The sequence below is a fragment of the Siniperca chuatsi genome, linkage group LG21, assembly GCF_020085105.1.
Source record: "Siniperca chuatsi isolate FFG_IHB_CAS linkage group LG21, ASM2008510v1, whole genome shotgun sequence".
Lineage (NCBI taxonomy): Eukaryota > Metazoa > Chordata > Actinopteri > Centrarchiformes > Sinipercidae > Siniperca > Siniperca chuatsi.
Genome location: NC_058062.1, coordinates 11,185,805 through 11,213,799, shown reverse-complemented (window position 1 = coordinate 11,213,799; position 27,995 = coordinate 11,185,805). Strand labels below are relative to the sequence as shown.

The 27,995-nt window shown below is 37.2% G+C and overlaps 2 protein-coding genes across 8 annotated transcripts; one reads left to right on the top strand and one right to left on the bottom strand.

Annotated features, from left to right (window-relative positions):
- The first annotated feature begins 158 nt into the window (after positions 1-158).
- Positions 159-4,961, top strand: si:zfos-1056e6.1 (uncharacterized protein LOC107988029 homolog). Of its 3 annotated transcripts, XM_044182246.1 has the most exons (10): positions 167-300; positions 404-490; positions 1,423-1,490; positions 1,679-1,726; positions 1,917-1,981; positions 2,102-2,139; positions 3,176-3,255; positions 3,681-3,743; positions 4,009-4,059; positions 4,717-4,961. In XM_044182246.1, exons 3-10 carry the CDS (start codon positions 1,479-1,481, stop codon positions 4,768-4,770), a joined length of 411 nt encoding a protein of 136 aa, XP_044038181.1. In that variant the 5' UTR covers positions 167-300; positions 404-490; positions 1,423-1,478; the 3' UTR covers positions 4,771-4,961. The 3 variants fall into 3 exon arrangements, with proteins under 3 accessions (XP_044038180.1, XP_044038181.1, XP_044038182.1); XM_044182245.1 differs by lacking the exon at positions 404-490 and having other exon boundaries at positions 159-300; XM_044182247.1 differs by lacking the exon at positions 404-490 and having other exon boundaries at positions 177-314.
- Positions 903-27,995, bottom strand: LOC122869333 (voltage-dependent T-type calcium channel subunit alpha-1H-like). 5 transcript variants are annotated; one of them, XM_044182239.1, is made up of 34 exons: positions 27,840-27,995; positions 25,205-25,424; positions 24,739-24,832; positions 24,074-24,210; positions 23,789-23,877; positions 22,016-22,175; positions 21,022-21,346; positions 20,244-20,336; positions 18,987-19,147; positions 18,502-18,556; positions 18,290-18,415; positions 17,747-17,895; positions 17,348-17,533; positions 17,066-17,174; positions 16,799-16,954; positions 16,570-16,659; positions 16,247-16,363; positions 15,924-16,009; positions 14,858-14,981; positions 14,433-14,501; positions 14,016-14,200; positions 13,761-13,887; positions 13,393-13,518; positions 12,256-12,345; positions 11,633-11,822; positions 10,967-11,118; positions 10,734-10,843; positions 10,509-10,642; positions 10,299-10,357; positions 9,644-9,722; positions 8,566-8,687; positions 7,404-7,562; positions 6,498-6,622; positions 903-1,525 (listed from the first exon to the last, which is right to left on the bottom strand). In XM_044182239.1, exons 2-34 carry the CDS (start codon positions 25,399-25,401, stop codon positions 1,483-1,485), a joined length of 4,224 nt encoding a protein of 1,407 aa, XP_044038174.1. In that variant the 5' UTR covers positions 25,402-25,424; positions 27,840-27,995; the 3' UTR covers positions 903-1,482. The 5 variants fall into 5 exon arrangements, with proteins under 5 accessions (XP_044038174.1, XP_044038177.1, XP_044038175.1 ...); XM_044182242.1 differs by having other exon boundaries at positions 6,498-6,592; XM_044182240.1 differs by lacking the exon at positions 27,840-27,995 and adding an exon at positions 26,986-27,096.

Here is a 27,995-nt window from a genome sequence, read left to right as displayed (position 1 = left end):
GTATTTTATTCATGTAATTTAATTTAATCTGTTTAATTGTATTGATTTATTTTAATTAATTAAATATATTTCAATTTAATTAATATATTGTAATTCAATGTATTTGAATTGATTTAATTTGATGTAGATGTATAAAGACTTATTCTGAAAGTCCCTGGCCGGATGTAGCAGGTAGTCTCGCGCCTGGCCGCTGTTGCTGTGATTATGCTGCTGTGAGGATTAAAATGTCTAACGTCTGTTCTGACAAACCACCACGTGTATCAAAGACCTGGATCGCTCTGAGACGGCTTGACAAAAACGGTTCGTAAGTTTCTGTAAGTTTGTCGACTTTACGATCAGTGAGAAATGAATTGCCAGTCACTGATATTCTCGGTCTGTGCGTCTCTGTATCCATGGTAACCAGCCTCTTTAACCCGTTGAAGACAAAATGGAGATTATCTTTTTCTCAGACCATATGGTATAAATCCACCACACACACATTATACATACGGTAAGTGTTTTCTTTTTACAAATGGTCAGGTGTAGCCATAGACTGTACAGGGTGCAGCTAGCGAAGCTTATTATCCATAAATGGTCAAAGAGGAAAGCGACAGCTGTATTTGACTGTTGAGTGTTATTACCTCGGTTGCAAACCACTGATTCAAAGGAGGAATGAAAAGCCTATTTAATCTGAATATGGGATTACTGTAAAACAACATGATTCCTGCCAGCTAACTGGTGTGTTTGTAGTTGTAATTGATGGCTTTTTATTGGTAAATAAAGAAGTGAGTTTTTAAGAGTCAAGTCATTAATATAGTCTGCAGATATAAATCAGAATCAGCTTTATTGCCAAGTAGGTTTACACTTACAAGAAATTTGCTTTGGTATTTTGGTACTAAAAAATAAACAAGATAGAAATATACTAGTACTGCAGGTCAAGAATCTTAAATATATAATATAAAATTGTCAAATAGATTTTAACAAAATAATGTTTAAAAGGGATTGATTAAGGGTATTTTATAATAATCCATCAAGTCTACAGACTTGATGTAGACTTAAACATATACTTCAGGCTAGACGTTTTTCCACTCAACATGTTCCATTACCTTTTTAAAGATTATTAAAATAACATCTACTCCTTCTCCCTCATTGAACCCCCCGAATCAATGAATATACACATATTTTCAATATCAGAAAAAATACTGGACACAAAATGTTTCCTGCTTTACAGAAGGTCAGGGGTCAAATTGTCCATTGGAGGGGTCTAAAGGTTGTTCTCAATAATGGGTTATAACCTATAAACCTGGTAACAATAAAGAATTAGAAAATTATTTATTTGTCATTAATAAAGCCATTACATACATTACATTATAGCAATTAACAACACCTTTTAAATGGTGACATATTGGAAAGTAGTTGCATCTCATGTTGTATCTGTTGCAGATGACAGAGTGGTGGCTCTTCGGGAAGTGTCCATTCCTCCAGCAGCTGAGGTCTCCATGATCAGACAGGTGTGCAAGTGGTCCACCTGCTTTTTTTATTGTACCTGCACAGAAGGAGTTTCACATCTGGAAGTCAGAACTGAGGGTTTAGAGTGCTCACAGCAATCACAGGATTTGTTGAGATTTAGTTGGACAATGACCATTGTGTTTGTTGTAATTCTTACTAATTATTTGCTAGTATTTGTATCTCTTTTCAGATTATCGCCACTACCTTTGGGCTGAACTCTTCTGATGTCATATTTAAGGTACAACGACTCTCTTCTTTGGCATCATGTTAGAGATGCAGGCCTACTTCTGAATGTTTGTATGTCTACAGAATATGGTTAAAAAGAAAGAAAACGTTTCTGGTTGTAGCTGAAACTATAATCATATAGCCATAATTCATAATTCTTAAAAATGCAGTGAGATCGAGCTTCTGCTTTTGTCTGTTTGCAGATAAGGAACCACCGTGGTTGTCTGATCCCTCTGAACAACTCAATCCCTGCTAACAGCAAGCACATGTAAGCAGTCTTGACTGTAGACATTAAGTTCTTTCATGTTTTCTATACATCTATTCAGCGCATACTCCATTTATCAAGCACTTCTTGATGTAAACTGGTGACATGTATTTTTCACCACAGGCCATATGTGCTTGAGGTAGCCAAGATCTTTCAGCATGGTAAGAGCGGACTCGCCATTTGTTCTCTTTGACAGTGTTTTCTTAAACTGCAGGTCAAGATCTGAACCGCGGTTCCTGCCATTTGTTCTTCTACATTACAACACACTGTTAATAGAACAGTGTGATTTTTGAGAAATATGCTTTCTTGACAAAAGTTTGATGAGAAGGTTGATACCAATACATATGAATATTAATAGTATTAAATATGAAGCTACAGCCAGCATCTGGTTAGCTTAGCATAAGGACTGGAAACTGATCAGAAGTCAAAATGTAAAAAGGATTAACGGATTAAACAAACAGGATATAATGTGTTAATTTGTGAGCTTTAAAGGTGGTGGTAGGTGGATTTTATTACCTTTGGAGAGAGTCAGGCTAGCTGTTTCTCCCTGTATCCAGTCTTTGTGCTAAGCTAAGCTAACTGTAACTTCATATTTATTGTACAGACATGAGAGTAGTATCATTCTTCTCATCTAACTCTAATAAAGCAAATATGAGCATTTCCCAAAATGCCAAACTATTCTTTTAAACTACCTACAGGTAACATGTGGGTGGCACAATCACTTAAATCAATTAAATTTGTATATACTGCCTACAAGTGCTAAATTGGGGGTGTAGTAAAGTGTTACCAATTAAAATACTATTTCATATGCTAACGGAAAATTTAATACAGCAGATGACATGTTTTTACTGTGCAAATATCACTTTAGATTATGACATAAATCCTGGTTTCATAAAGTACTGGTATAACCAAAATGGACAGAAATACATTTTGACTCACCAAGGATGAGAAAAGGCAACACAGTAGCGCAAATCATAGTTCCTGCTACACATCTGTCCTTAGCTAAAAATGTTATGAACACCTGGCATTGTTCATACTGTGTGCTGTATTCTTCTTTGTATTCAAAACTGCGTAATACCACATGAAATGTGATAGTACTCCCTTTTTTGTATCTGAATCAATTGTTAGCCATGCCCATTTTTTTACACATTACTTAAGTGAAACACAAATTAACGGCTGTGATTTTTCTGTCCCCAGTGCGTCCCAAGCCCAGAACCATTCCCATGACTGTGATCAACAAGAGCATGAAGTCCAGGCCACAGACTATTGACAGGAGGGTAAGACACAGAAACCACATAGCGGTAATACAATAACTAGTGGTAATGTTACAATATGAATGGTTCCCACTAAAAAATACAAAACTGATGCATTTATTCAGCAGTGCTGTTCCACAGTAAAATTACCGTCTGGAGGAGAAAATGTTAAGCTCTAATTCTCTTACAACAGACAACCACTTGTCAGTGCAATGTAATATATTTTAAGGTGTTAATGAGGAGACGAGCTAGAAGAACACCACTGAGTCTGTCCTTTTCCTTCAGTCAAGTGAGAAATGTAATCATGTGTTAATCATTTTGTGGTACTGCTGAATTTGATTTGCCTTTATCCAATACATATAAACATTGCATTTGGAGTGGATAATATAATACAATATAAAAAAAAAATAATAATATGAACACCAAACAGATTCCATGTTTCATTACAGATTCAGAGACTGGAGGAGCTTCTGCCTCAGATCAAACTCAGACGCGACGAAAAACTAAGCGAGGTATTTTAACTTTCCTCTAATCCATTTGCAACAGTGAACACAATGTTAACCATAACACAGCCATGTTTATGAGTGTAACCCTGGCCAAATAACATTTACTATGATTACTCATGGTAAATGTTATTTGATTTTGTGTGAAAATCCGACAATATGAATGGGATGGAATGGGATAGTTTGTGTTATGATTAAACTTTTGTAAAGAGGTATTTTACATTCATATGCATCTCTACATACACCTGACCATGGCCTCTCTGCCCTGTCTCAGGAGATTGAATGTCTCAGCCAGAAGTTGAGGTTTCTTCATAAGAGAATGCAGGTGAGTCATTCTGATCAAACATAATCAGCATCCTACTTCTGCTCAGATTATCTTAGATCGATGCACAGGGGCAAAGTAATCACAATTACAGATACTGCTACAATGACAAGACATAGTAACCCCAACCCTAACTCTTATTACCCTAATTCAACGCGGCGTGACGTACCTTCACATTCCCTATACAGTATTTAGCTATTATAGTAAAACGTATGGGCACTGGTATATGTAACAACTGTACTTTTATTCCAAAAGTTGTAAAGAAAGTATATAATAAAGATGTGGAGTGGATGAACCTGGTTAAAGAGCAACCGCCCGTACGGGACGCTCTAAGAAGTAAAGCGAATGCCCCCCCAACGAGGTAGGGGTCATTTGGGGGATTTTGAGAGGGTTATTGCACAAAAAAATCCAAGAGCAGAGGACAAATCTGCGAGCGCACAGAAGCAGCCTGAGCGCAAGAAGAAGGGCTCAAGCGGGAGCGCAGGAAATCTGTGCAAGCAACAATATATCTGAGTGCAAGCATTCAGTTTGAGCAGAAGCAGAGCAAATCTAAGTGCAAAGTTCAAGGCTCTTTGTGTGGCATCTGTCTCTGTTATGATACTTGCATATCTCGTTATTCTTCAGTTTCATGTTTAGACACGCTCTCCTACTCTGTTGCAGGTGGCAGATTCTCGCAGCTGGAAGGGAGTGCTGACCAGAGCTCCTCTGTGGTAAACCAACACCCACATTTACGGCTGTTTTAGAAGACACAAACCGTCTGTGGGACTAAGGTCACACTCATCATTCACTGCAGATTTGATCATGTCACCATGTGAGGATGGATCATGATCTGCATTTTTACAATTTACTTTCAAAGATCCATGTGTGCACGAGTGTTTTATTACAACTATACATATATATATATATATATATATATATATATATATATATATATATATATATATATATATATATATATATATACACACATATAGGTATGTTTCTGTATATATACAGAAATCTTTTGTATATTTTTTTCTGCCTGGAAATGTAGTGAGAAATGTTGTGTCACTTTGGTGTAATTGAGAAACAACATGTTTGTTACACTTTTGTGTCGGGCCCAACTAAAATTAACTATGGAAACCAACATATGGTTTGACTGGTGGATGATGATTGACCTGTGTATAACCTTACTTTGCCTGTACCATGAAATCACTGAAATAAAGGAGAAGAACTGGGATTGTCTTCTCTTTTAATGATTGGCAGCAATATGCTGAAGTGAACCACACAGCCTCAAATACCATAGTATTCTAACATAAAGTCTTTGCTTCATCATTTATAACTTTATTATCTTGGATCTCTACAGGGTCAAATGGACCTGCCACTCAGAAAACCGACTTTCACTTATGTTTGCATAATTCTTTGCTTTCATTTTCAGTTATCAGTTGTGAGAGAGGAGGCCAACTGTAACAAATGTTGGACAATCCCCTGCAACTCTTAAGAAATTATGCAAAAGCGCTGAATACTAAGGTACACAAGACTTCACAAGACAAAAATAAAAAATAAAAAAATCCCACTAATGCATTTTGAAATGATTTTGGGTATCCACGACAGGTCAGCTTTTATAGAGAAATATTTTACTTTATTTTAAGAGTGAACAAATAGTTAAAAGGTATGTAAAGTGCTCTTCCATACTACACACTAATTCTAAGCAGGTTTTGATAATGTAGGGGGAATGACAACATTAAGTATGCATATTACAAACACTTAATTTGTGAGAGTGTTGTTGATGTGCATTGTCTCACAATGCATCAAACATTTTGTTTTTTCTTGGCAGTAGCATTCCAAGGTCGCAGTGTGATATTTCAAAATTTCCTGTTAGTATATGATTTATTGTAAACTGCAAAAACAGTATACTATGACAATGCAGGCTATATGATAAGTATGTACTATGGAATTGGGACACTTGTCTCCCCTGGAAGGAGGAAAAGATGCAATGACCACCACCTGCTGTCTTCAAAGATTTTTAAATAACATTAGAATTTATTTATTAAAATAAGCGGTTTCTTGAGGATTGCTTTTCATTTCTTTTTCTTAATGTGTTATTTTTTGTGTTTCCATCTGCTGTTTTACGTAATGGCTGAGGCACTTTCTAGAGGTGTTTTAAAACTCTTTGTGTAACACCGTTAATCTCATTGTTCACACTTCAACTACTACCATATGGACCCCCTGATATACTGCATTAAAGCCAGTTTATATCACTATTTAAAACAACAAAATAATGGATAAAAAAGTTAAAACTGTTATCTAAGAAAGAAAGCAAATGGCAAGCAATTGGCTGAGGAGTGCTACTTCACAAATGCAGGTATCAAAAAACAGGTGCTCTTTGGAATAAAGGACATATCATGAGACCAAAAAAGAAAAAAAATAATATGGTACTGCTTAAACAAGTGTGGCATTACTCTGAGGGTTCCTCTGCGTCTCCGTGGCTGGAGCTGGATCTGTCACTCTTCCCTTGAGACAACATGGCCCGCTTAGCGTCCTGCAGTTCAACCTCCTGGGGGAGACAGCAGTGAGTAGGTTTGTTCTGAAATATGAAAGTATTATTCATTATTATTAATAGTTACACTGGTATTTCAATGTTAAAGTCAGAAATCAAAGCTTTGTTTATTATTATTATTATTATTATTATTATTATTATCATTGCTATAATTATTATTTTTATTATTATTTTGTTCTTGTCATGTTTCCTCCCACAGCATTTTAGCCGTTAGGATTCAGCCGTCTGACAAAGATTTTCTCAAGCAAGGACATTGTTTTGCTGGAAAGTCACTAATTAATTTGAACCCTCTGATTTGAAATAATCCAGATGTGGAAATTTGCATTGTACTTTAATGTTAGTTAATCTGGTCAATAAGTACGATTCTTTTATTGTAGTGATTTTTTTTCATTTGGTACTAATTATAGAAAAATAGAGACCAAGTTTTGAGACAGTTAGTTGAACTTACTTGCTTGTTGGCGAGTGTTGATTTTCAAAAGAAATTCCTTGAAAGAATGGCTCAATACAATCCCAAGTAAATATTAATTCATTATCCATTAATTATTGGAAACTTTATTCTTCATATATGTTGAATTGTATGCTTGACTATAGATACATTTAAAATTTTAGAGTTACAATTAAATGGAATTAATTTTATGTATAATTTATGTATAAAATAAAGACAATAGCTCTATTTTCCCTATAATTAATACCAAATTACATAGTTCTTTACAAATTTGTTAAGAACATATTAGGAGATTACAGACCTGTAAAATAAAGCTTTACAGTTGTTCTAATCAAAGAATGGCTGTATGTACTGTAGCTTTACCTCAAGGCTGTCGTCCAGAGCTTGCATTATCGCTGCCACAACCAGGTTCACCAGCACAAACTGGGCCATAACCACAAAGCTGGTAAAGATGATCGGAGAGACCCAGGGCAGGTACGCCAAACAGTGTTCGTCATGAGGATGACACTCCCTCAATGTGTCCTTGAGAGACACAGAGCAAGATTCAGAAAGAAGGAGGGACTGGCACAGACTGGAGGCAACATCACAAAATCTTTCTAACTTCAAAAATATGTTTTTTGTTTGTTTGGTGTTGTAACCACAGTAATCAGAATAATCTGACAATTGGAAACTTAATAGTACAGCAAAAATATTTTAGAAATGTAGTAAATATACAAAATTCTTATCTGGAGCTTGAAAGATCTGATCTTACATGGAATAATAATAATTAATTCATTATTCATATATTACAGGGAACTGTATTCTTCATATATGTTGAATTGTATGCTGCCTGTAGACAAATTGTTTAGCTGACCTGCTGTGACAAAAACTCTCCCCATGTTACACTAGAAATTAACTGAAATTAATTAATTGGACGTGTACCAACACTGTCTCCATCTTCCCTATAATTAGAACCAAACTACTACTTTCTTTCCAGGACACTTCCCAGAAAATTAATGGAAAATTATTAGAAAATCACAGACCCATAAAATAAGGGTTACCAAAGTTTCTTAAATGGGGAAATGAGGACTTTGACGTATCATCAAATTTCTCTGGGTGACCAGATTCATCAACTTACCTCATGCTGTGCACTAAATAAAAACTCCTAGTAAAAAACATCTCACATTTTTAAACAACCCCGAAAGTCGTCCTATCAAATCACACTTTGGAGTGATCCCTCTCTCACTGGCTGGAAGTTGTAGATTAACTTCTTACAGTATAACCAAACACCTATGATGAAGTTGTTTGTTTGCAGTTCTAATTTACTGCACTAATATTAAACTTTGAAAAAAAAAGTTTTATTTGATTACATATGGCATTGTGTAGGCAAGTGGCCATAAGTGGGATAATACCCTCAAAGTTGTACGTTCAATGCTTGTATGTAATTACCCCTTACATAACTGGACATCACTGCTTTCTCAGTGGTTAGGGGGAAATATATGTATATATAGAGCTTGTATGTATGCATGTATGAGTGAGAGTATACTTTCATAATCCCGCTCCAGTTGTCCCCAGTGCACACTTGGTAGAGCGTGAGCAGGGCCATCCCAAAATGCCTGAAGTTGGTGTGCCGATTTAAACCCAGACATGGGTGATCGTCGTTGCATTCTGACACAGACGACACAACACACAGAGGCACACAACACAGACATACAGATATTGATTTTAGTGCACTGTGGACATGTTGGTTTCAACCAATAAAAACCTTCAGATATGTGTTTGAGTCAGCAACTAAAAATCAAGCGCACAAAGTTTATTTATCCCCAAAAATTAATACTTAATACTCCTGTGCAATATACTCTTTTCAGTTTAACATTCCCTATTTATTGATATTGATATTTATTCATACCTCTATTACTGCTGTGCAATATCCTCCGTCTCATTATAATCTTAATAAGCTACACTTAACTTGACAGTGACATGCACTATTACCTTATACCGTATTATTGTCATCAACCGGTAAACCCACTTTGTACTTCACACTTATTTTATACTTATACCCACTTGGTACTTAATTTATTTTCTGACCTGTATTATAGTGTATTATATTTTTTACTTAGTACTTCTATTCCTGTGTGCACTGACGTGATAGTGAGCTGCTGTAACAAAATAATTTCCCCTCGGGGATCAATAAAGTATTTCTGATTCTGATTCTGAAAATGAAATATGCAAACAACGTCAGCTTCTGAGTCAGCTTCAGATTCAACAGAACGGTGCTCCATACTGACAATGAATTTGTTTGGAGTGAGAAACTATATATTTTTAACATATTGGTAGTGTGCCATGAGAGTAAGCCTATAGTATTTATCCAAAATTCAGCAATGTTATGGTCCATTATAATTTTATAGAAGGATTCGCTAATGACTTAATGATGCTCTGGGTTGGCTGTGGTATTTACTACGCTGCCTCCTGAGGCCAACTACTCCTTGAAGATTAGCCAAAGGGTTTCTGGCTTTCCTTGGCAACAATGTAGATACTGGGCAAATCTGGGATCAGCTCTGGGACCACAATCCTTTTCAGTAAGCCTGTGTGTATGTGTGTGTTCTGCTAGTAGTGTGACTGACCTATCCTGCTAAACAGCTCCACTCCCAGCACAGCATAGATGAAAAAGAAGAACATGAAGAGTAGACAAATATTTCCAACCTGGAATCAAAATGCATGTTAGATCTCCTGCACAACAAACACTACAATGTAGATACAAAATTCTCAACCAGGCCTTAATGAACCTCAACTAAAAGGAACTGCAAGCCTTTCTTGTTGGAGACAGGCTATCATTACAGACAGGCCTGCATTTGTAATTAACACTGTTTTTTAAGCACGTCATCTTTTTAGCATCTTTGTTTTCTCTTCTGCTGCCATTTGCTGTGGAAATTTGCTGCTGCAACTTCCTCCATCTGTTGAGTTGTATAGGTAACCCTAGCTGTTTAAATTATGAATTTTATGGTGGCCAAAAATGAGGCCCTATTTGATAAGTTTGGTGTTTATTAATATGCAGATTTAATAATAAAACTGACTGGTGGGCACAACACTGTCGTAGGGTTTCTAGTATGTAAACAGGGCACAAACAGAGATAGCTCAGGGACAGAATCTGCATACTGTTAAGCTGGCAAACATCAAGAGCAAATGTAGCAGGAACATGCTTATCCCCATGCAAAACAAATGAATTCATACTCACTTTACATTTATAATGAATCAGACAAAATATGTGTATGTGTTTACCTGTGAGAGCGTCTTGATAATGGTTTTCAGCAGAACTCGTATCTTTTTGGCCTTCAGCACTGAAGACAGTTACAGGAGTTGTCATGGATAACTTATATATGTGCATAAACAACCCACACACACCCTTAACTGGTCATTTGTCACCCACAGATACCTTTAGAACTTCAGATGCTTTTACTTTGTCGAGTGTGTGTGTGTGTGTGTGTGTACCTTGTGCTAGCCTGAGTACTCTGCAGACTCTCAGGATGCTGGGATTAATAGGAAATGAGTATGCAATTTTCATCTCGGTGAAAATGATACTGATGATGGAAACCAAGACTACTGCAACATCCAGCAGATTCCAACTAAACACACACGCAAACATCATATAACACTTTAGGCTCTTACAGGCAAACGCAACTAAGGGAAATTAACTTGCTCATTCTAGTGTTTCACCTGATTTTTATGAACCTCAGTACGCCAAACGCCACGAGCTTCAGCAGGACTTCGATGATCAGGATGGCAGTGAACACATAGTAGGAATACGCTGTAAGCTTCGCTATATACTGAGCAGATACACACACACACAGGTTTTTATTTTTATCCCCTCACAGTGTCCATGCAAATAATTTTTTGTGGCAGATCTGAGCTTGCAACTCCTGCAGATAGTGTGTGTGTGTGTGCTTTACCGAAGGTTGATTATAATGTTCGAAAGCCATCATCAAGACACTGATGAAAATGACAACAGTCATGAAGAGGTCAAGGAAGTTGCTGGTACACAGAGTATGGATAGATCGACGCATGGGCGAGTAGTGTGTGTAATATGGCATCTGCTCAGGATCTGGAACACACACACACACACACACACACAAAGATGCATTCAGAAGTACACAGACAGAGAAGGCAGACAAATATTTAACACATGCTCAAAACATTTAGAACTGCTTTAGTCAATATTTTTATATCAACAATGGATCATATGACTACATGCATGTGAAAGGATTCACCCAAAGTGAAGAACTCAAAGAGAATTATCACACGATTCTGCAGGTCTACAGAACAATTAAACGTCTTTCAGCTTGTTGTTTTGGTTTTATGGCCTGCACTTTACTGTTTTGGTTCATTATCACCAGTCTCATCAACGTTATTTCCAGCTGCAGCAGGCAGCTGTTTTTAGCTCTGTTAAACCCACTGCACACAGCCGGTACTAATACATACATCAGACTGACATTGTCCTCGCCATCATGATCAACCACTGTTTCCATGGCCTGACCAGTCTTTCTGTTTTATTTTTTAGACTCTGAAAGACAATGCTAGAAAAACAGACCACCAACAAGCCCCTCGATTCTCCTTACTGCTGCACTGGTCTTGCAATACTTCTCCTCCCTCTTCTAGTAACCCTCCATCTCTTCTTCTTTTTTGCTCCTGCTGACACTGGTGGAAGGTCTCCACCATTACGCCGATAAACATGTCGAGGAGCAAGAAGCTCATAAGCATGAAGGAGATGAAATAGAGAAGCATCCATTCGTTGTGGTTCCTCTGAGGCTGAGAGGAGAAAATCAAAGAAAAGACATCAAAGACAAATTTATTACACTGCTATCTTAATAAGGCAAAACAACTCGTGCATTTAATATATCTCTCTGCATACTGACATGTGCTTGCTACAGCCCTTCCATTAATGTATCTGCATTCACTTCAGACTTGATAAAAATTCAGACTTGAGTCATGTTGGAAGTGTTATGGAAATGGTTACTAGCATATTTGTCATATGCACAGCAATTAAATTCTAACAATACAGTAGTATCAACTGTTTCAGGCAGCCAATAGTTTCCATTTAACATAAGAAAATTATTATTTGCAGAACCATGAAAAAAGTTGTGTAATCCATCACAGTGAACATCAAGTTTGTATTGTCCATTGTTCCCTTATCATGTACATAACAGTGTAAAAACATCAGGCATATTGCCAGCAAAAATACCTGTTGGTCTACTCCCACAGCATCCAGCCCATCATACATGATGTTCACCCAGCCATCCTTAGAGTACATTACAAACAAGGAAATCAGAGCCTGAATGGGAAACATAGAAATAACTGTTAAGTCAACACAGCGATTTTACAATTCCTAATATTATTAGATCCCACGTTTTGTAACAGTATACAAATTCATTACAGTTAGTTGAACATGGTTCTTTTGTATAACCAATTTAAAAAGAAACTAGAAAGCACTCAGGGAGATACCTCATCCAGCTCCACTCAGTTCTCTTAATTTGTTACTGTAGAGAAAATAGAAGAGCTTTGGAAGTTTTTAATCTGCATCTGGATCCAAATCTCCATTACATATACATAGTGATAGATCATGTGATCATACTGATTGGCTGACCATGAGGTTTAGGACAATATCTAAGACTTTTCCTAGAATATTGAGCCTTTGTACAAGACAAATTGTGCAAAATGTGCAAAAAAGTCAGAGTCATGGCCACTGAATTATGGACAATTCATTTATCAAGTTACTGTGGTGCCGTCTTTGTGTGAAATGCAGTCCAATTTTGCTAGATCATATCAGAGATGATATGTGCATGTACTCTTTAAATTTGGTTGTAACTGTATTTAAGAGTTATGGCAGTTTATGTCAAGAAAATGGTATGGAATATTAAAAAGTAAAAGTAATAACGTCTTGCGGATAATTTAAATATATCATGATTTACCACATTGGGTGAAGATTACATGACATTTGTAGGAGGAGTGTTGAAACCAAAGCCTAAAAATGCAGACAAATCTATTTACTTTTCCTTTACTAAAAGATTTTTCTCAAACCAAGGAATATGGGAACATTTAGCTTCCACATCTCACAGTTCACCATCAAATATCACTGCAATCTAAGTAGTTTTTGAGATTTCATACTAACTAACATACAACCATACAGACCCAACCACATCACCTCTTTGGCTAGTGCAATGCTAGCAAGCGATTATCTCTCTACAATAATCTGTGGTTGTCAGTAGATCCATATTCAGTCTTAAACAGTGATTCAATATTGTCTAAAAAAATAATATATATACATATATATATACACATATTCCTTTGCCTTTCTCATCCTTGATGCGTTAGTCCATACCTGAGGCAGGTTGTCAAAGTTGTACTCCTTTCGTAACCAGCGATAGTTGGCCGACAGACAGTCAGTCTTGTTGATGATGTTTCTTGTGTCCTCACCCACACAGTAGTAGAACTTCCCTTTGAACAACTACAGTGTTTGGGCGCGATAAAGACAGAGACAGTGTCTGTAGTGTTATTTTATCATTGTCAACAGAGGTGTTTATAATGAGTGCTTGGCTAAAAGCTGGCCAGGGGTCACATCGTTCATTTTCATTGCTTGATTGTCAGTCAGGGTAAAGGAATGCTATGCGTGCGTGTGTGCGTGCGTGCATGTGTGCGTGCGTGCGTGTGTGTGTGTGCGTGCGTGCGTGTGTGTGTGTGCCAACTTACCTGCACCCCAAAGATGCCAAAAAAAAATAAGAAGGCGCAGGAAATGAAAACGATGTTCCCGATGGGTTTAACTGAGGCCATCAGAGCTTCCACAGCCAGCTTCAGTTTTGGGGCTCGCTTGATCACCCTGGAACATGCAAACATAAACAAACAGATGTTTGTTAAAGGCAGCACATGTACCTACAGACACAAACATGATATGAAATAAGATGAAAACAAATATCAAATACAAACACACACATATAAATAATGTACCTCAGTGGGCGCAGTGTGCGTAGCAGGCGTAATACTTTCAGGATACCCAGCTTGTTATGTTTGCCCTTATTGGCCAGAGAGACAGAGATGTGGACCAAAGACAGAATCACCAACAAACCATCCACGACATTCCACGAAGACCGGCAGTAGCTCTCCTTCCCGAACAGCAAACCAAGAGCTAAAACCTGGTGTTAAAGCAACAGTTCATCAATTTAAAATTAAAACATTATGGATTTTTCAAAACACTGAAAATCTGCTGAAAATCTGAGCTGCAAAATTTATTTGATCTCAACCCAGCAGGGGTTCAACAACTCAGAAGCCATGAAGTAATTGTATTTATCAGCAAGAATATAACATTTCAGTTAATACTAATGCCATTTCACAATGACCACAGAAAACAAACAAAACTGATTTTACCTTTAAAAGCATCTCTACCAGGAAGACAGCAGAGAATACGTAACCAGACATATCCAGGATCCATAGCTCCTAAAGGGCAGAGTGCGATTTATTTTTAACCTGCATCTATTTTGTATTAACTCTAATCAAACTCATATTAAATATTATTTGTTTTATTAAATACATAACATCCAGCTTGACTGTGTGGAAGTGTGCATTACGGTGCATGTATGTCTGCGGTGATGCTGTATTTGCCATCTCTCATCACACCTTACATGTAGTATGATTATCCTGTGTGGACACGCATGTGCATCTGTCTATATTTATCATACTATGCTTGTGTGTTTCTGATTGGATAGGTTTGTGTGTTTCTCGACACTCTGTGAGGGTTTACTATATATCCCTGTCCATAGTAACAGTAAAGCTTACATATGTGTGTGTCTCACCATGCCATCAGGGTCTAGTCCAGGCCTCTCCAAAGCAATGGTGACACAGCTTAGTAGAATGAAGAGCAGAATCACGTGGTCAAACATCTTGTGAGATATCACACGTTGGCAACAGATACGGAACCTAAACACAAACACACACACTTTGATTAAAATAGCTACAGTCAGTTAAACATAAAAGGGAAACCAAGGGAATGAAAGCCACAGTGAAATAAAAAATACATTTTTGAAGTTCTAATACCATGACCCTGTATTAATTGTATCTCTTGATTTCAAATATACATCAAAGAAACATTTATGAGTGGTTTATATGAAAATCCCTCTCTTTCTCTTCCTGTAAAACATTAAAATATTATTCAATATTCATCTTGAACTCGGGGGCATGTACATAAATGTATCCAATCAGATGTAATTTGCTAAAACCCATCATATAACATGGTTTCTGCAGGGTTCACCAAGTTAAATTGTAGTATTAAGTATGTATATAAGTATGAAGGCATGATGGAAAACCAGATGATATGGCCAAGAATTACTTGTTATTATATCATAGTTTTTTAGTACTTCCCAGCAGTATATAACAATAATTTCTATTGATATAAATAATTAAGGTAAGGTGACCGGAATCCAGATAACTGGCAGAAAATTAATGGATGGATTAACCAATTAAAAAACAATTGATTTAATTATGTTAAGGTTTTGCTAAATCGACACTTGCTTTCTAGCTACTGTAGTTAGCAATAGTGACAGTGTTTGCTGCAGGGCTGATGGTACTAATTGAAACTCCTCTCAAAAGGACTGATCAGCATCCTGTGTGCACAATCCACTGTCAAAACAATCACGCTTTTAGTTTATACGTGTCTCCCAACAGCCTGCAATCACATACAGAAACATCTGCAACATTTGCATCACTAAAGCGCTCTTAATGTGTAAATCGGTTGCTAAGAAACATCTGTAGAGCTGAACAAACAAAAGCGATCAACTATGTAACAACAGGAAAGCCAAATAAAACCAGAATTTAAGAGAATGATAGTGAAATTGTGTGTGTTTATGTGTGAATGAGATTTACCTGTTCTGTGGAGAAAACACATAGAATGACGACTCTTCATGCTCTTTGCACCAGCGGCGCACTCTGTGGATCAAGTTCACAGATCTCTGCAGGGGTGAATAGTTACACATCAGTCACTTCTCTTTATCCAAAGTATGAACAAAAATACTTGAAAAGAACCACAAGCAACACTGAAGAGGTGTGGTACACCAGCAACATATTGCTAAGAACCAAGTCAAAGCTATTCACATTGGTGTGTAAAGGTTTGTAAAATCCTCACCCTGGGTTAACTCTCGGTTGAGTCCCAAACCAGACTTTGAAAACTATCACTCTTAGGAACTTACGTTGTCCTCCTTGATATCTGTAGGTGCAGAGTCTTCCTTGGGGGCTGAGTTAATCATAGTGGATCTGCTGGGCCCAGGGCGAGAGAGGGAGTGGTGTAGGATGGGTCTTGAAGGGTCCTGGAACAACATGAAAAAGAGTTGAGCAAAGGTGAGTGTAGGAACGTGGGTATGTCTGAGCAAGTACAGCACCTTGGGTTTCCAAACTGTAACTATTATATCAACAAGGGAGAAATAACCAAGTTGCTCACCACAAGCGCTTTCTCAGAGACCTCTCAGTAGATTCTGAAACCACAATTTGTAATCTGTGACTCTAAGAAACTTACATTTGTCTTGCTGTCATCTGTCTGTGAATGGGTCAGGTTGGTTGGAGTGGAATTATCAGACCCACAGTCTTGATTGGAACTTGTGGTGCGCTGGAACAACAGCAAATCGCCATAGGTGTGTATGTAAGTGTTTGAGTGCCCGTACTTAAAAGCCATGTTGGGTATGTTTTTCAATATAAAAAGTATAAAACATCTAGCTCTTGGAAAAAACTTAGACAGATGTCCTTACCCTGGCCTGGAAGCTCTGAACCACTATGCCCACAAGTACATTTAGAAGAACATGTTTCCCAAACACAATGACCGCACTAAAGTAGAGAGCGGCCCATGGGGATGTAGCATCCATGGCCTTGTATAGCACCTGATTCCAGTCCTCCTGTGTCAGAAGCTGGATTGATAGATTTAATACAAGAGAGTAACACAGACAGAGATTGAGGCACAACTTGCATGATGATACAATACAATGACAATGGCACAAATTGGGAAGTCAATAACTTACCTGGAACACTGTGACCATGGACCAGAGTAGGGAGTCAAAGTGTTTTCGGCCACTGCGTCCTTTAGCCCTGAAATTAAATTTACAACCGAACAAGTACATACCCAGTACACTGTAAAGAAACAAGAAAATTCAGTCAGAAAAATTTTAATGTGTGCATGTCGTAGGTGATAATCATTATATTGTAGTAATTAAATAGCATTTGGGATTTCCTATGACATTACAGATGTCTACAAACACACACTTGGGGAGGAAGGATTTTTGTGTATTCATGTGTGTACATGCCTAAAAATGAAAATGACACACAGCAGTAGCCCGCAGAGTGCGGCTGCCTCTTGTATGGTCCTCTTCAGCACTAGCAGTTGTCTCTTCAGGTAAGGGAGGAAGTGAACAAGCCTCACAAACCGCAGCAAACGAAATGCGCGTAGAACTGACAATCTGCCATCAGCTTTATGATTGATTTCCCACAAACTAAAAACCACAGACAACCACATTTTAATACACTGTTGGCAAGTTATGTCTGACAACTGTAACCATGCATATATGTACAAAATAGGTGGCTCGAATGAGAGTCGAACCCCAAACTATGAAATAGGGATATAATGCGAATTTCAATGATGGCACATATTACAAGACAAAGCAATAACCGGAGGTCAAAAGTCAGACTGCATGGGATCATATTACCTGATGATGACGATGACGAAGTCAAATATGTTGTTTCGGTCCCTGAAGTATGTCCACGTGAGAGCGATTAGCTTTAAGGTCATCTCCACAACAAATATAATGGTGAAGATTATGTTACTGATCTGTAACATATGTGTTAACTTCTTAGGCTGTAGGAAGAGAAGATGGAAAGAAATAAAGCAAGAGGAAGCAAGACAGGACAGAAGAAAAGAGAGATATAGATGGAGGGAAGAGGGATAAGACAAGCAATCAGTACAAAATAAGCAAGAAAGAACAGTTGTGAGAAGGAACGAAAGGAAAATAAAGTAGTTAACGTTCTAGTGTTCCCTTTGGGGTTCTTAATGTTGGAAGATCAGGACAGAATTGGTAAAGTCTCTTTCTTCATCCCCAGCATAACAAAAGTCAAAATGCAGTTTTCTTGTGTGGTACACCTGAAAAATGAACCTTTCAGCTGGTCAGGTCATCATTCACCTTACACACCTGAAATGTATAGAAGCCTGGAGTGGACAAATAGTAAGCAGACAGAAACACTTTGCTCCTCACCTGCTCGTGGTGCTCAATGGCCATGGTGAGAATACTGAGTAAAACGGCAAACATGATCACTCGGTCGAAGAGTTTACTTTTGACAGTCCTCGTAACCTTTCTCTTGAGTGGTTTCAAGACTTGAATCTGGAAGACAGGGGAGTCAGTTAAGTGGTCTCTTGACAACAGCGCTGCTGCTGGTGGTACTGCAGAAAGTTGTTGACTAGTCTCACCACTGAGGAATTTCTCAAGCTGCCTCTGCCAATAGGGTGCACCTTGTTGAAATGACTGGTAAAAAGACGAGAGATAACAATAACTGAAAATAGACTAAGAGGGTGTTATTTTCAGGTTAAATTAAGACATACATGTTTATTTTCTGAGTTAATTCAATTAACTAAACTAAACTATTCCATGCTCATCAACATAACACATTTAGTTTTGCAAAAATGCACTAAAAATGCTCCAAAGTTTAAACTTACAACGTGGGTGAAATTCCAACTGAAACTAAACTAGCACTATTAAGGCTACACCATACAGACGCATTTATATCTACTTTCATCCTGAGAATTATACATATTGTATGATAATAAAATAATATTTGTTTAAAGAAATAATGCATCTGACATAATCTTACATGGTTATACACTCACGTTACTGCAAACTACAAGTTTGACCATAAAGTGCTGCTTTTTAAACGCTTACATATACAGTAACTGACCTGCTGCACCTCCTGGAGATCTGCTGCAGCCAGCAGGTTAACTTGAGCCGTGTGAGAGACACAGCACCAGCACGCTGCTCTCCTGTGTCCCTTCCCATATTCTCAGAGAACTGGGTGGCGATGACGACTGCGCACACGTTTATCATGATAAAGGAGCCCACCTGTTTGGAGAAGTATAGAGTGGCTATTTAGAGCAAATATTCAAAAACTCTGCTTCAGGTAAATTACACCAGCAACATGAGCATATTTAGTATTACTGCCCTCAGTTTAATTTAGGCCTAACAGAGATTATGAGGAGGAGACATATCCACATTTAAAGGAGAATGTCTCTCTTTTTTTGTGCTGTTGTTGTTTGTTTTGCTTTTATTCCTTTAATTAAAACTAAGCCTTTCCCCTGCCTCTTCATCCTCCTTCCTTCCTCTTTTTCATGCCCTTCTTACACATATTCTCTAACTCTCGCTCTGAATGCATTATCAGCACTTTTAGATCGAATGACAGGCATTGATAAAAGTAGCTCACACAATACTGTAACTGAGTTAATTTAAGTTTTTTCAAGGTTTTTACAGAAATGCAATTCAAGTGTTAACAATAACTCTATTTCAGTAGTAACACAATAAGCGTTTAAACCACAGTTCTGCACACTGTGCAAATGAGAGCAGCATTAAAATGTATATTTCAATTAGGGCTTTGGTTCTAATCCTGGAACTGAATGGCCCAACCCAAGTTGATAAGTTTAAGGTGGTTATGTCTGTCTTTTATTCTTATTTTTCTAAATTAGAGCATGTAAAACTATTTAAATATTTGTTATGTAAACATGTAAGTACCTGGCAGATTTTAATATTATGGCATATTTATCTTGATCTTCTGACCTAACCCATCTGCTGTTGAGCATAGCAAAAAACTCAAATCTACAGTAACAGGTAGCTTTCTCTCCTGCAAAAAAACTGTAGCAAGCCAGCATTATAGTATACATTTGTGTTTCATTGGTTCTAGGCTCATTAAAGGCTCAAAAGGCAGGGGTTTGGGCACAGGTTGGGTTAAAACAACTTCAGTGACATCTATGAAAGCAGCAGCAAAATACACTGAATTTCAGTGTATTTTGCTGCTGCTGTCGGACTTTCATAGATGTCACTGAAGTTATTTAACCAGCTATAAAGACCATTATCTCAACCGCAGCCAAAACATAATTTTGAGGTTGTTTTTTGAAATCCTGGAACACAGTCATATACTAAGTTTGTTAACTAAATGGCTACTTACAATGGTGACAAGTATGAAAAATAGAAAACTCCAGATGGAATGAGCATCCATGACATAGAACATGATCTCCGACCATCCCTCCAGTGTCACCGCCTGGGAGAGAGAGAGACAGAGAGTGATGAAAATAAAATATTACTATATGGCAACATTTTAACAAGATTTAAATAAGCTCGTAGTTTACAAAATGGTGAACAATGATGGGAGCCCAGCCAAAGGGAAGCTATACTTACCAATGACTCTTTGACAGTGGTGGAATGTAGCTAAGTACATGTACTCAAGTACTGTACTTAAGTACAAATTCTTTTTACAAATTTTTAAGTGTTCCTTTATGGGTTGAGAAAATCCTGCTACTTCTTAAATAAGCAGTAGCAGACAATATTTCCAAAATGATATTTCCAAAACTCTGCAACTCACACCAAAAAATTTAGATGGAGAAGTAGCACTACAGGTAAGAGGAAATGTGTATTTTTGATTTTGGGGTAAACTGTCTGAATACTTCTTCCACCACTGCTCTATAATGATAAATCATAGATAGATAGATCGATGATAGAGGATGAACATCAGTACCACATCATCCTTCAGAACCCACAAAGAACCATAAAGTTCATGTCTGACAAGTGCACAAAATTCAGCCTTATACCCCATGCTGCCATACTAAAGTGTAAAACTACACTTTCAGAGGCCTCTCCCTGATATTCTTAATTCCCTGCTCTCCATGTTGTTGTTTCTACATGTCAACATCCAAATGTATTTCTGCACATATCAAAACCACTCTTACCTGGAATATGGCTATCCAGGCAAAGGCAATGTTATCAAAACTGATCGCTCCCATTTGAGGGTTGCGGTCTCCGGCACGACAGACATTGTAGTACAGGTTCCAGTTTACACAGGTGTTAGCAGTGGCCCCAGCCCCCATAGGGACTAACTCATTTGCAGCTGAAGCATGTTGGGGAGCAGCCAATGAGCAGGTTTTCCTATCCTTCTTGTAAGGTGGAACATCATGGCAGCGTACCATCCCGTTCTTGCCGTCAGGCGAACAGATAAATGGGTATTTTTCACCATACTTGGACACATAGTACGGACTTAAGGACACATTGTACTTTCTGGATAGAAAAAGAATGATAACAGCTTTTACAGATTAGAAGTGATATATTATAGATATTATTACATAGCTTTTAGATTTCACATGATAGGGCTTTTTGTGCTGTGTGTTGAGAAAAAGACATACAGTGTGTCATATTAGTGATACATTGATATACAACTGAGTCAAAAATAGAGAAAAAAAGGATGTAGGATTTGTTGTAAAATGTAGCATTTACAAACTCATTTACAAATGACATTTTTAAGCTTTTTATGCTTTTTAAGCATTTATTTGATGCTGTGAGTTATTGTCTTGCTCTGCATTTTTTACATATTAATATCAGATAAAAGTATTCTTAATAAGATCATGATATTGTCTTAAGTGCTTTGCCCGACATCTTGTAGAGTTCACAGTCACAGCATAAGTAAATTCAATAAATCATAGTAGAGCAGAAACAATTAGTCAATTAATCCATTTGTTAATCGACAGAATGTATGTTGTTTCATGAAAAAATGCCAAGCATTCCCTTAGTATTCATGTAATGTGACATATTACATCTCACATTACATATTACATTGTACATTTTGGACTGTAAACGATAGCAATATCTGGAGGCCATTTGTGCAATTTCTAGCCCAGAGGGAAGTGGAAAATGCAAACAGTGGAAGAGCAGACCAAGCAATTTCCTTACGTGCGAATGTCCTCTCCCAGGAAGCAGCGGTTGAGCAGCTGCCCTGCCCACAGCTGGACTCCCACAACAGCAAAGATGTGGATGACGAAGATGTAGAGGATGAGAACATTTGCAAGCATGGGCACGGTCTCTGAGAGTACTGACACCAAGTCTCGCATACCTACACCGATGAACACAAAAAGATGCCATCAGAAATTATTTTGACTACTACTTTGTCACACACACACAAGAATATACTGTAGTAGATATGCACACATGATAATGGTATTTGAACTCCCTGTGGCTAGTCTTGTCTAACCACATATGTTCAACATCCATCCTCAACTGTCAGGTTGAGTTTAGCCTCATCATTGAAATGTATGCATATAGGGTTAGCTCTGAAGTTTGTAATGTTGTTGTATTGGATTGTATTATACATCAGGGTGGACTACTTAATAAAAATACCAAACTACAGTCTTGTTGAATCCACAACCTTCGGACACCCTCTCAACTAAAACTGAATTTGACAAGCTTAGTAAAATCAATATTTCTTACAGGGCTGTTGTATTGAATTACATTAGATAGTAAAGGTATTCCTGTCTTTTGGTATTTCAGTGTATATATCCAGATTGTTCTTGGCAATACCAGATTGTTCATTTATATAATGAAGCTATTAGACATGTTATTATATTAGGTTTAAATTTTATTATTGCCCGACCTATCTTCACACTCATTGTGCTGTGCCCTTGCAGGACAAAGGTCTGTTGAATCCACATGCATTTGGTTGTGTACTTTCTTGTTACATATAATACAGTGTAGTACAGTATACAGTAGTTCTTACAGTAGTAATTTGTAGTTAGTACATTTTGCATATGGTTAGTTACCTGATTTATTTAGAATTACTGTTATATCTCAAACTGTCACCACTACAGATATTGCACATATTTTTGAAAAACATTGCACATGTATATACACACATAACTATTTATTGTATATACTATTCCTATTTTATTTTATCTTATCTTATTTTTTTACTACATTCCCTTGTGCTGCTGTGTCAAATTGAATTTCCCCTATGGGGGATCAATACAGGTACATCTTATATTATGTTAAATGTAACAAAGACCAGAAGGTGAAGTAGAAAAAAGACTGCTGTGGGAGGTTAATCACAGCGGTCGACATCCGTTGAGTCACAGTGAAATCTTGAAATCTTTCGCTAATATAATTATCCCCAAGATTAACAAGACTACATATAGCAGTTACTATAGGTATGTTTAGAAACACAAATATGGATTTTCACATTTTCCATCTTTTTAAAAATAATTATTTTCATAATAATTGCATGAACTGGATATAGCTATGTTTTAATGATAATCCTATATTTAATAGATGAAGTGATCATAATCAATAATCACATGATGAAAGATACAACAGGGGAGCAAATAACTTTGTTACACCTTTTTCATGGTGTTTCAACATTTTGTTTAAACTAGAGCTGAAACAATCAATCACTAAATCGATCGACAGACAATTATGAAAACAATCATTAGTTGGAGACCTACTCCAGCTAATGATTGTCCAAATAACACTTTTATTTGATTTACTTTAAGTTCAAATTCATTTTTAATTGGACGGCAAATGAAAACCATCAGGGCTCTGGGGAACAAGTTTTGAGGACCACTGAAGAGTGCTAATAGTTAGCATGGGGCAAAAGAGTGAATGGTCCACCAAGGATGAATAACTTTGGCGTCCATGTTCTCACCAAGTCCTGCAAATGTTCAAAAGTCGACTTACTTGGTACTCTGCCGATCAGTCGTATTGGCCTGAGCACCTGAGAGATATGAAAGTCGATGCCAAGGGAATCCAGATAATAATCCAAAACCCTGCAGACAGGAACAGTATCTTATTTTGTGTTCTTTGATTTACATAATTAAATTTACACACATTCTAATACTGAATATGAAAACATGAGAGGCTGATAGTTCAAAAACCTAAGGTTACTGCTGTTGTCCATCTGCAGACGAAAGAGAAAACACAGCGTTTTGTTGGCATGAGCGAAAGGCATTGTGGGATACTAACTTTCCCAAGTTGATAAGGAAGTCAAACTTGTTCCAGTTGCTGCTCAGGTAACTTCCTTTACAGCCAAAGATTCCCAGGGCCACCATCTTGATGAGCATTTCCACCATAAAGAATGCAATGATAAAAGCCTCCAACACCTGGTTGTACACGATAAAAGAAAAAAATGTACGGTTAAACATACAACAACGCAAAAGTACTATTGTGTTTACTCATCAATACAGAAGGACATTTTGATTATGGTTAGCCTTTTATGTTATAATTTAGCTGGTCTCAAATGTGATGTGAGGTGGCCACTTTCTTTGTCAAACATGTGGCCCAGTCAACCTGTTCTGAGAGCAGAAAAGGATAAATCTTGTCTGTGACCCAACCAGGCCAACTAAAACTGAGGCAGTGGAGTGAAATTTAAACTGAACTTGAACTCATCCAGTCAAAAATATAATCTGTTTTAAAATTGGACAACCACGTCCCACACCACTATACACCATTTAGCCAATGAAAGATTCACATCACAGCACAGGTATCTAGCCACACTGCAAAAATAGAAACTAAGGTAAACATTGTTTAACAAACACTTTTTGATTGTATTTAAACAAAGTGTTAATGACACAGTAAATGTACATTTCACTGCCAGTGGCCACTAATAAGAGTACAGGGGTCGCACTAACCTGTAGGTTGGAGCTAATCTCTCCACAGGGCTTGTACATGCCCATAGTCACACAGTTCAGTAGGACCATCAGTATGGATATATTATCCAACCACGTGGAGGAAGAGGTTAAGGCCAAAACACATAGGATGAGATCATATTTATTCATTCATAAAATTCATCAACAAAGGAAGATTACATACTAGAAGCACCTAATGGGCTGACTTTATACAGTGTTGTAAAGTTTTAATATGCGACAGCCAGACAGGTGAGAAAAAGACACGTGTAGAAAGTAATGGGGGTAAGTCTACGTGCTCCTTCAAATCTTTAAAAAATGTTTTAATCCTTTAGATACACTCAGAAATATACATAGTGTATGATATCTAGTCAAGCTTAAAAACTGTTTGTATTATTATTATTATTATTAGACATATTTGGTCTTACCAGGTGTCAGACAAGGTTAGACTTCCAGCAGTAAGAAAGGATATGAGCTACAAGTCATTTGCAGACACCAGTTACGGGGTCTTGTTGTTTGTTTTAAGAAGAGCCAAACCACAGGGGCCAGATCCGGATAGGGCAGCTGCTCCTCCTCTGTGGAGACGCAGTTTGGGTTGTGAGCTCCTTGTTCTGGTATAGTGAGTGCCACCTCCGGCTGCTCCTCCTTCTGTCCCTCAAAATCAGTCATTATGATGTTCAAGCATGGATAAACTGGAGGGAGAAATAGGTTAGACAGAGGTGAAGAGAGGAAAATGGAGGGAGAGACACAGACATGGAGCAGAAAAAGTCTTGAAAAAAGGCACAAATAAAACAACATACAACAGAAACAGGTTGTGGATTATCCCTAAGTAACTGGGACATTGTTTCTGCAAAAGCATGTTGCTGTTTTGTTTCTAAAATGCAATTTGTCAGTGCTATGGACACCACAAACACATTTCCATACACCTCCATTTTATCACGTAATGTTGGCTAAAAGCCTCAGCAATTAATTTTAACTATTTTGTGTTGTGTAGTGTAATCTAAGAATAGTGCATCAATAATATTTTCTAAACTCATCATATGTTTTGCATATGCAAACTCATAATTTGTACCTAGTACCTAGTTGTTTTTTGTGTGTAAATGTAATGATGTGAAAAATACAATATTTCCCATTGAAATAGAAACACACTCCATGTGTTTACTTACATACAGACAGTAGCGGAAGAAGTACTCAGATGCATTACTTAGGTAAAAGTACCAAGACCACAATGTACAAATACTTCATTACAAGTAAATGTTCTGCATCCAAAATCCTACTTAAGTAACAGTACATAAGTATTAACAATAAAATGTACTTAAAGTATTGAAAGTAAAAGTACTCATTCTGCAGTAAAATGTCCCCTGTGACTGATATGTGTCATTATTAATTGTTAATACTGATACATCAATATGTAAGCAGCATTTAAGTGCTGTAGCTGCTTGAGGTGGAGCTAATAACTTCTTTATACAGTTAGACAGTTTAGTTAACTGGTTCCAAACCTCAAGGCCAGGCCCCTCCAAAGGGTCACAAGATAAATCTGAAGGGTCATGAGATTATTAATGGGAGAGAAAAGAAGAAAAAAACAAGTTCTGATACACAAATTTGTATTATTTTCCAGACTTTTCTATAATCGAAATATTGGATACTTTTACCTCTTTGGCCCACAAATAGTTTAACTGGTTTAATCTTTGTAAATGTATTATATTTTATAAGCTTATCATATGTGTTTTATGGGAAATCTTAATATGCAAAATAGGCCAAACTAGTAGCCTAACTAAAGCTGTCAAATAAATGTAATGCAGTAAAAAGTACAATATGTTCCTCTGAACTGTAGTGGAGTAGAAGTATAAAGTAGCATAAAATGGAAATACTCAAGTAAAGTACAAGTACCTCAAAGTTGTAGTTAAGTACAGTACTTGAGTAAGTGTAGGCTACTTAGTTACTTTCCACCACTGGATGTAAAACAGCAAAACACAGAAGTCAAGGTATACGACACCACTACCCTTGGCTGGCGGTCACGTCTTTTACCCGTTTTTCGCAGCATTTTCCTTATTATCATTAACGTTAGTTGTTTTACAGATAAGAAATTAAAAATAAAAAAATGTCCCGATTATTAGCGACAGAGGCTAGACTAGAGGCATGCTAGTTGAAGTGCTACTCAAACAATGTACAATGATTTTACTACTACTGTATAAGCTAACGTTAGCTAGTTGGATGCAACACGATAACGTTAGCCTTTTATAGTTATGTCACCTGACACACAAGAATAACGGACTTCAGAGGGAAAAAATCAGAAACTCAGCCCAAATATGTATCCACTTATGAAAGTTTGTTCAGGTTAATGTCACCGACCGGTCAGTTAGCTAACTGGTAATGTTGAAATAGGCTAACTTTAGCATTAGCTGGCTACGTGTTAGCTAGCAGTTTAAAACATAACTGCTTTCGAACGTTGGATAGCATATGACATCTTCATGGAAAGGTGTTTATACAATTGTAAAACCTTGTACAGACTATTAATTAAAACAATGATTTCCTTTCCGTTTTGCATTCCGGATATCCTTAATGAAAGTTAACGTTAATGGTTCAGACCCATAAGACCCCCCCCCAGTTTTTACCATACTTTAAATTGTATAACGTTAGATGTTACAAAACATGGGGCGTCCATAGATTTTGCAAATTTTGATAGCTTCAGACTCATCTGTAGGTTAACCTGTTAGAATCTGTGATACTAACGTTAGAGGATTAGCTAGCGTTAACTAACGTTAACATGAAAAAGACCAAAGGATGACAGGATGACAGGTTGACAGGTAGGTATTAGTGCTCTACAGTCGGACTGAGATTAGCCAAACACATCAGTTTCTGCTCTCACCGCTATCACAATTTACGACCCTCTCTGTATCTTTGGGGTAAATTTTGTGTCTTGATAGCTATCAAAATGTGTTTAGGTAGAGTCTTATGCATAGCTAGCTATAGTTAGTTATTGTTAAGTGAACTTAGTTAGCCTAACATCACCCCATGATCATCAGTGTAACCTTTAAAATAGGCTCATCTGAGGAAAAAACAGTGATTAACCACATGAGAATCACAAACTGGACAAAAGCACTTACCAGAGAAAAAAGTCTATAACTTGGTTGCAGTCACATTGTTGTTGTTTTTTTGTAAACATAGCCAACGCTAACAGGTAACGATGTGCGAAGCTCAAGTGTTGATGCACTTTAAACACAAGTGATTTAGAAAGGCAGATACATGTTTGACAATAAACA

Bases quoted from the DNA above. Each gene is read 5' to 3' on its own strand.
- si:zfos-1056e6.1 (XM_044182245.1), top strand. From the start codon at position 225: ATGTCTAACGTCTGTTCTGACAAACCACCACGTGTATCAAAGACCTGG. The intron at 1,982-2,101 runs GTAAGCAGTCTT...TTTTCACCACAG, and splicing joins CCTGCTAACAGCAAGCACAT to GCCATATGTGCTTGAGGTAG. The intron at 2,140-3,175 runs GTAAGAGCGGAC...TTCTGTCCCCAG, and splicing joins AGCCAAGATCTTTCAGCATG to TGCGTCCCAAGCCCAGAACC.
- LOC122869333 (XM_044182239.1), bottom strand. From the start codon at position 25,401: ATGACTGATTTTGAGGGACAGAAGGAGGAGCAGCCGGAGGTGGCACTC. The intron at 24,833-25,204 runs ATATCCTTTCTT...CTCTTCCTCCAC, and splicing joins CTGCAAATGACTTGTAGCTC to GTGGTTGGATAATATATCCA. The intron at 10,844-10,966 runs GTAAAGCACACA...GTATCTGCTCAG, and splicing joins AACATTATAATCAACCTTCG to TATATAGCGAAGCTTACAGC.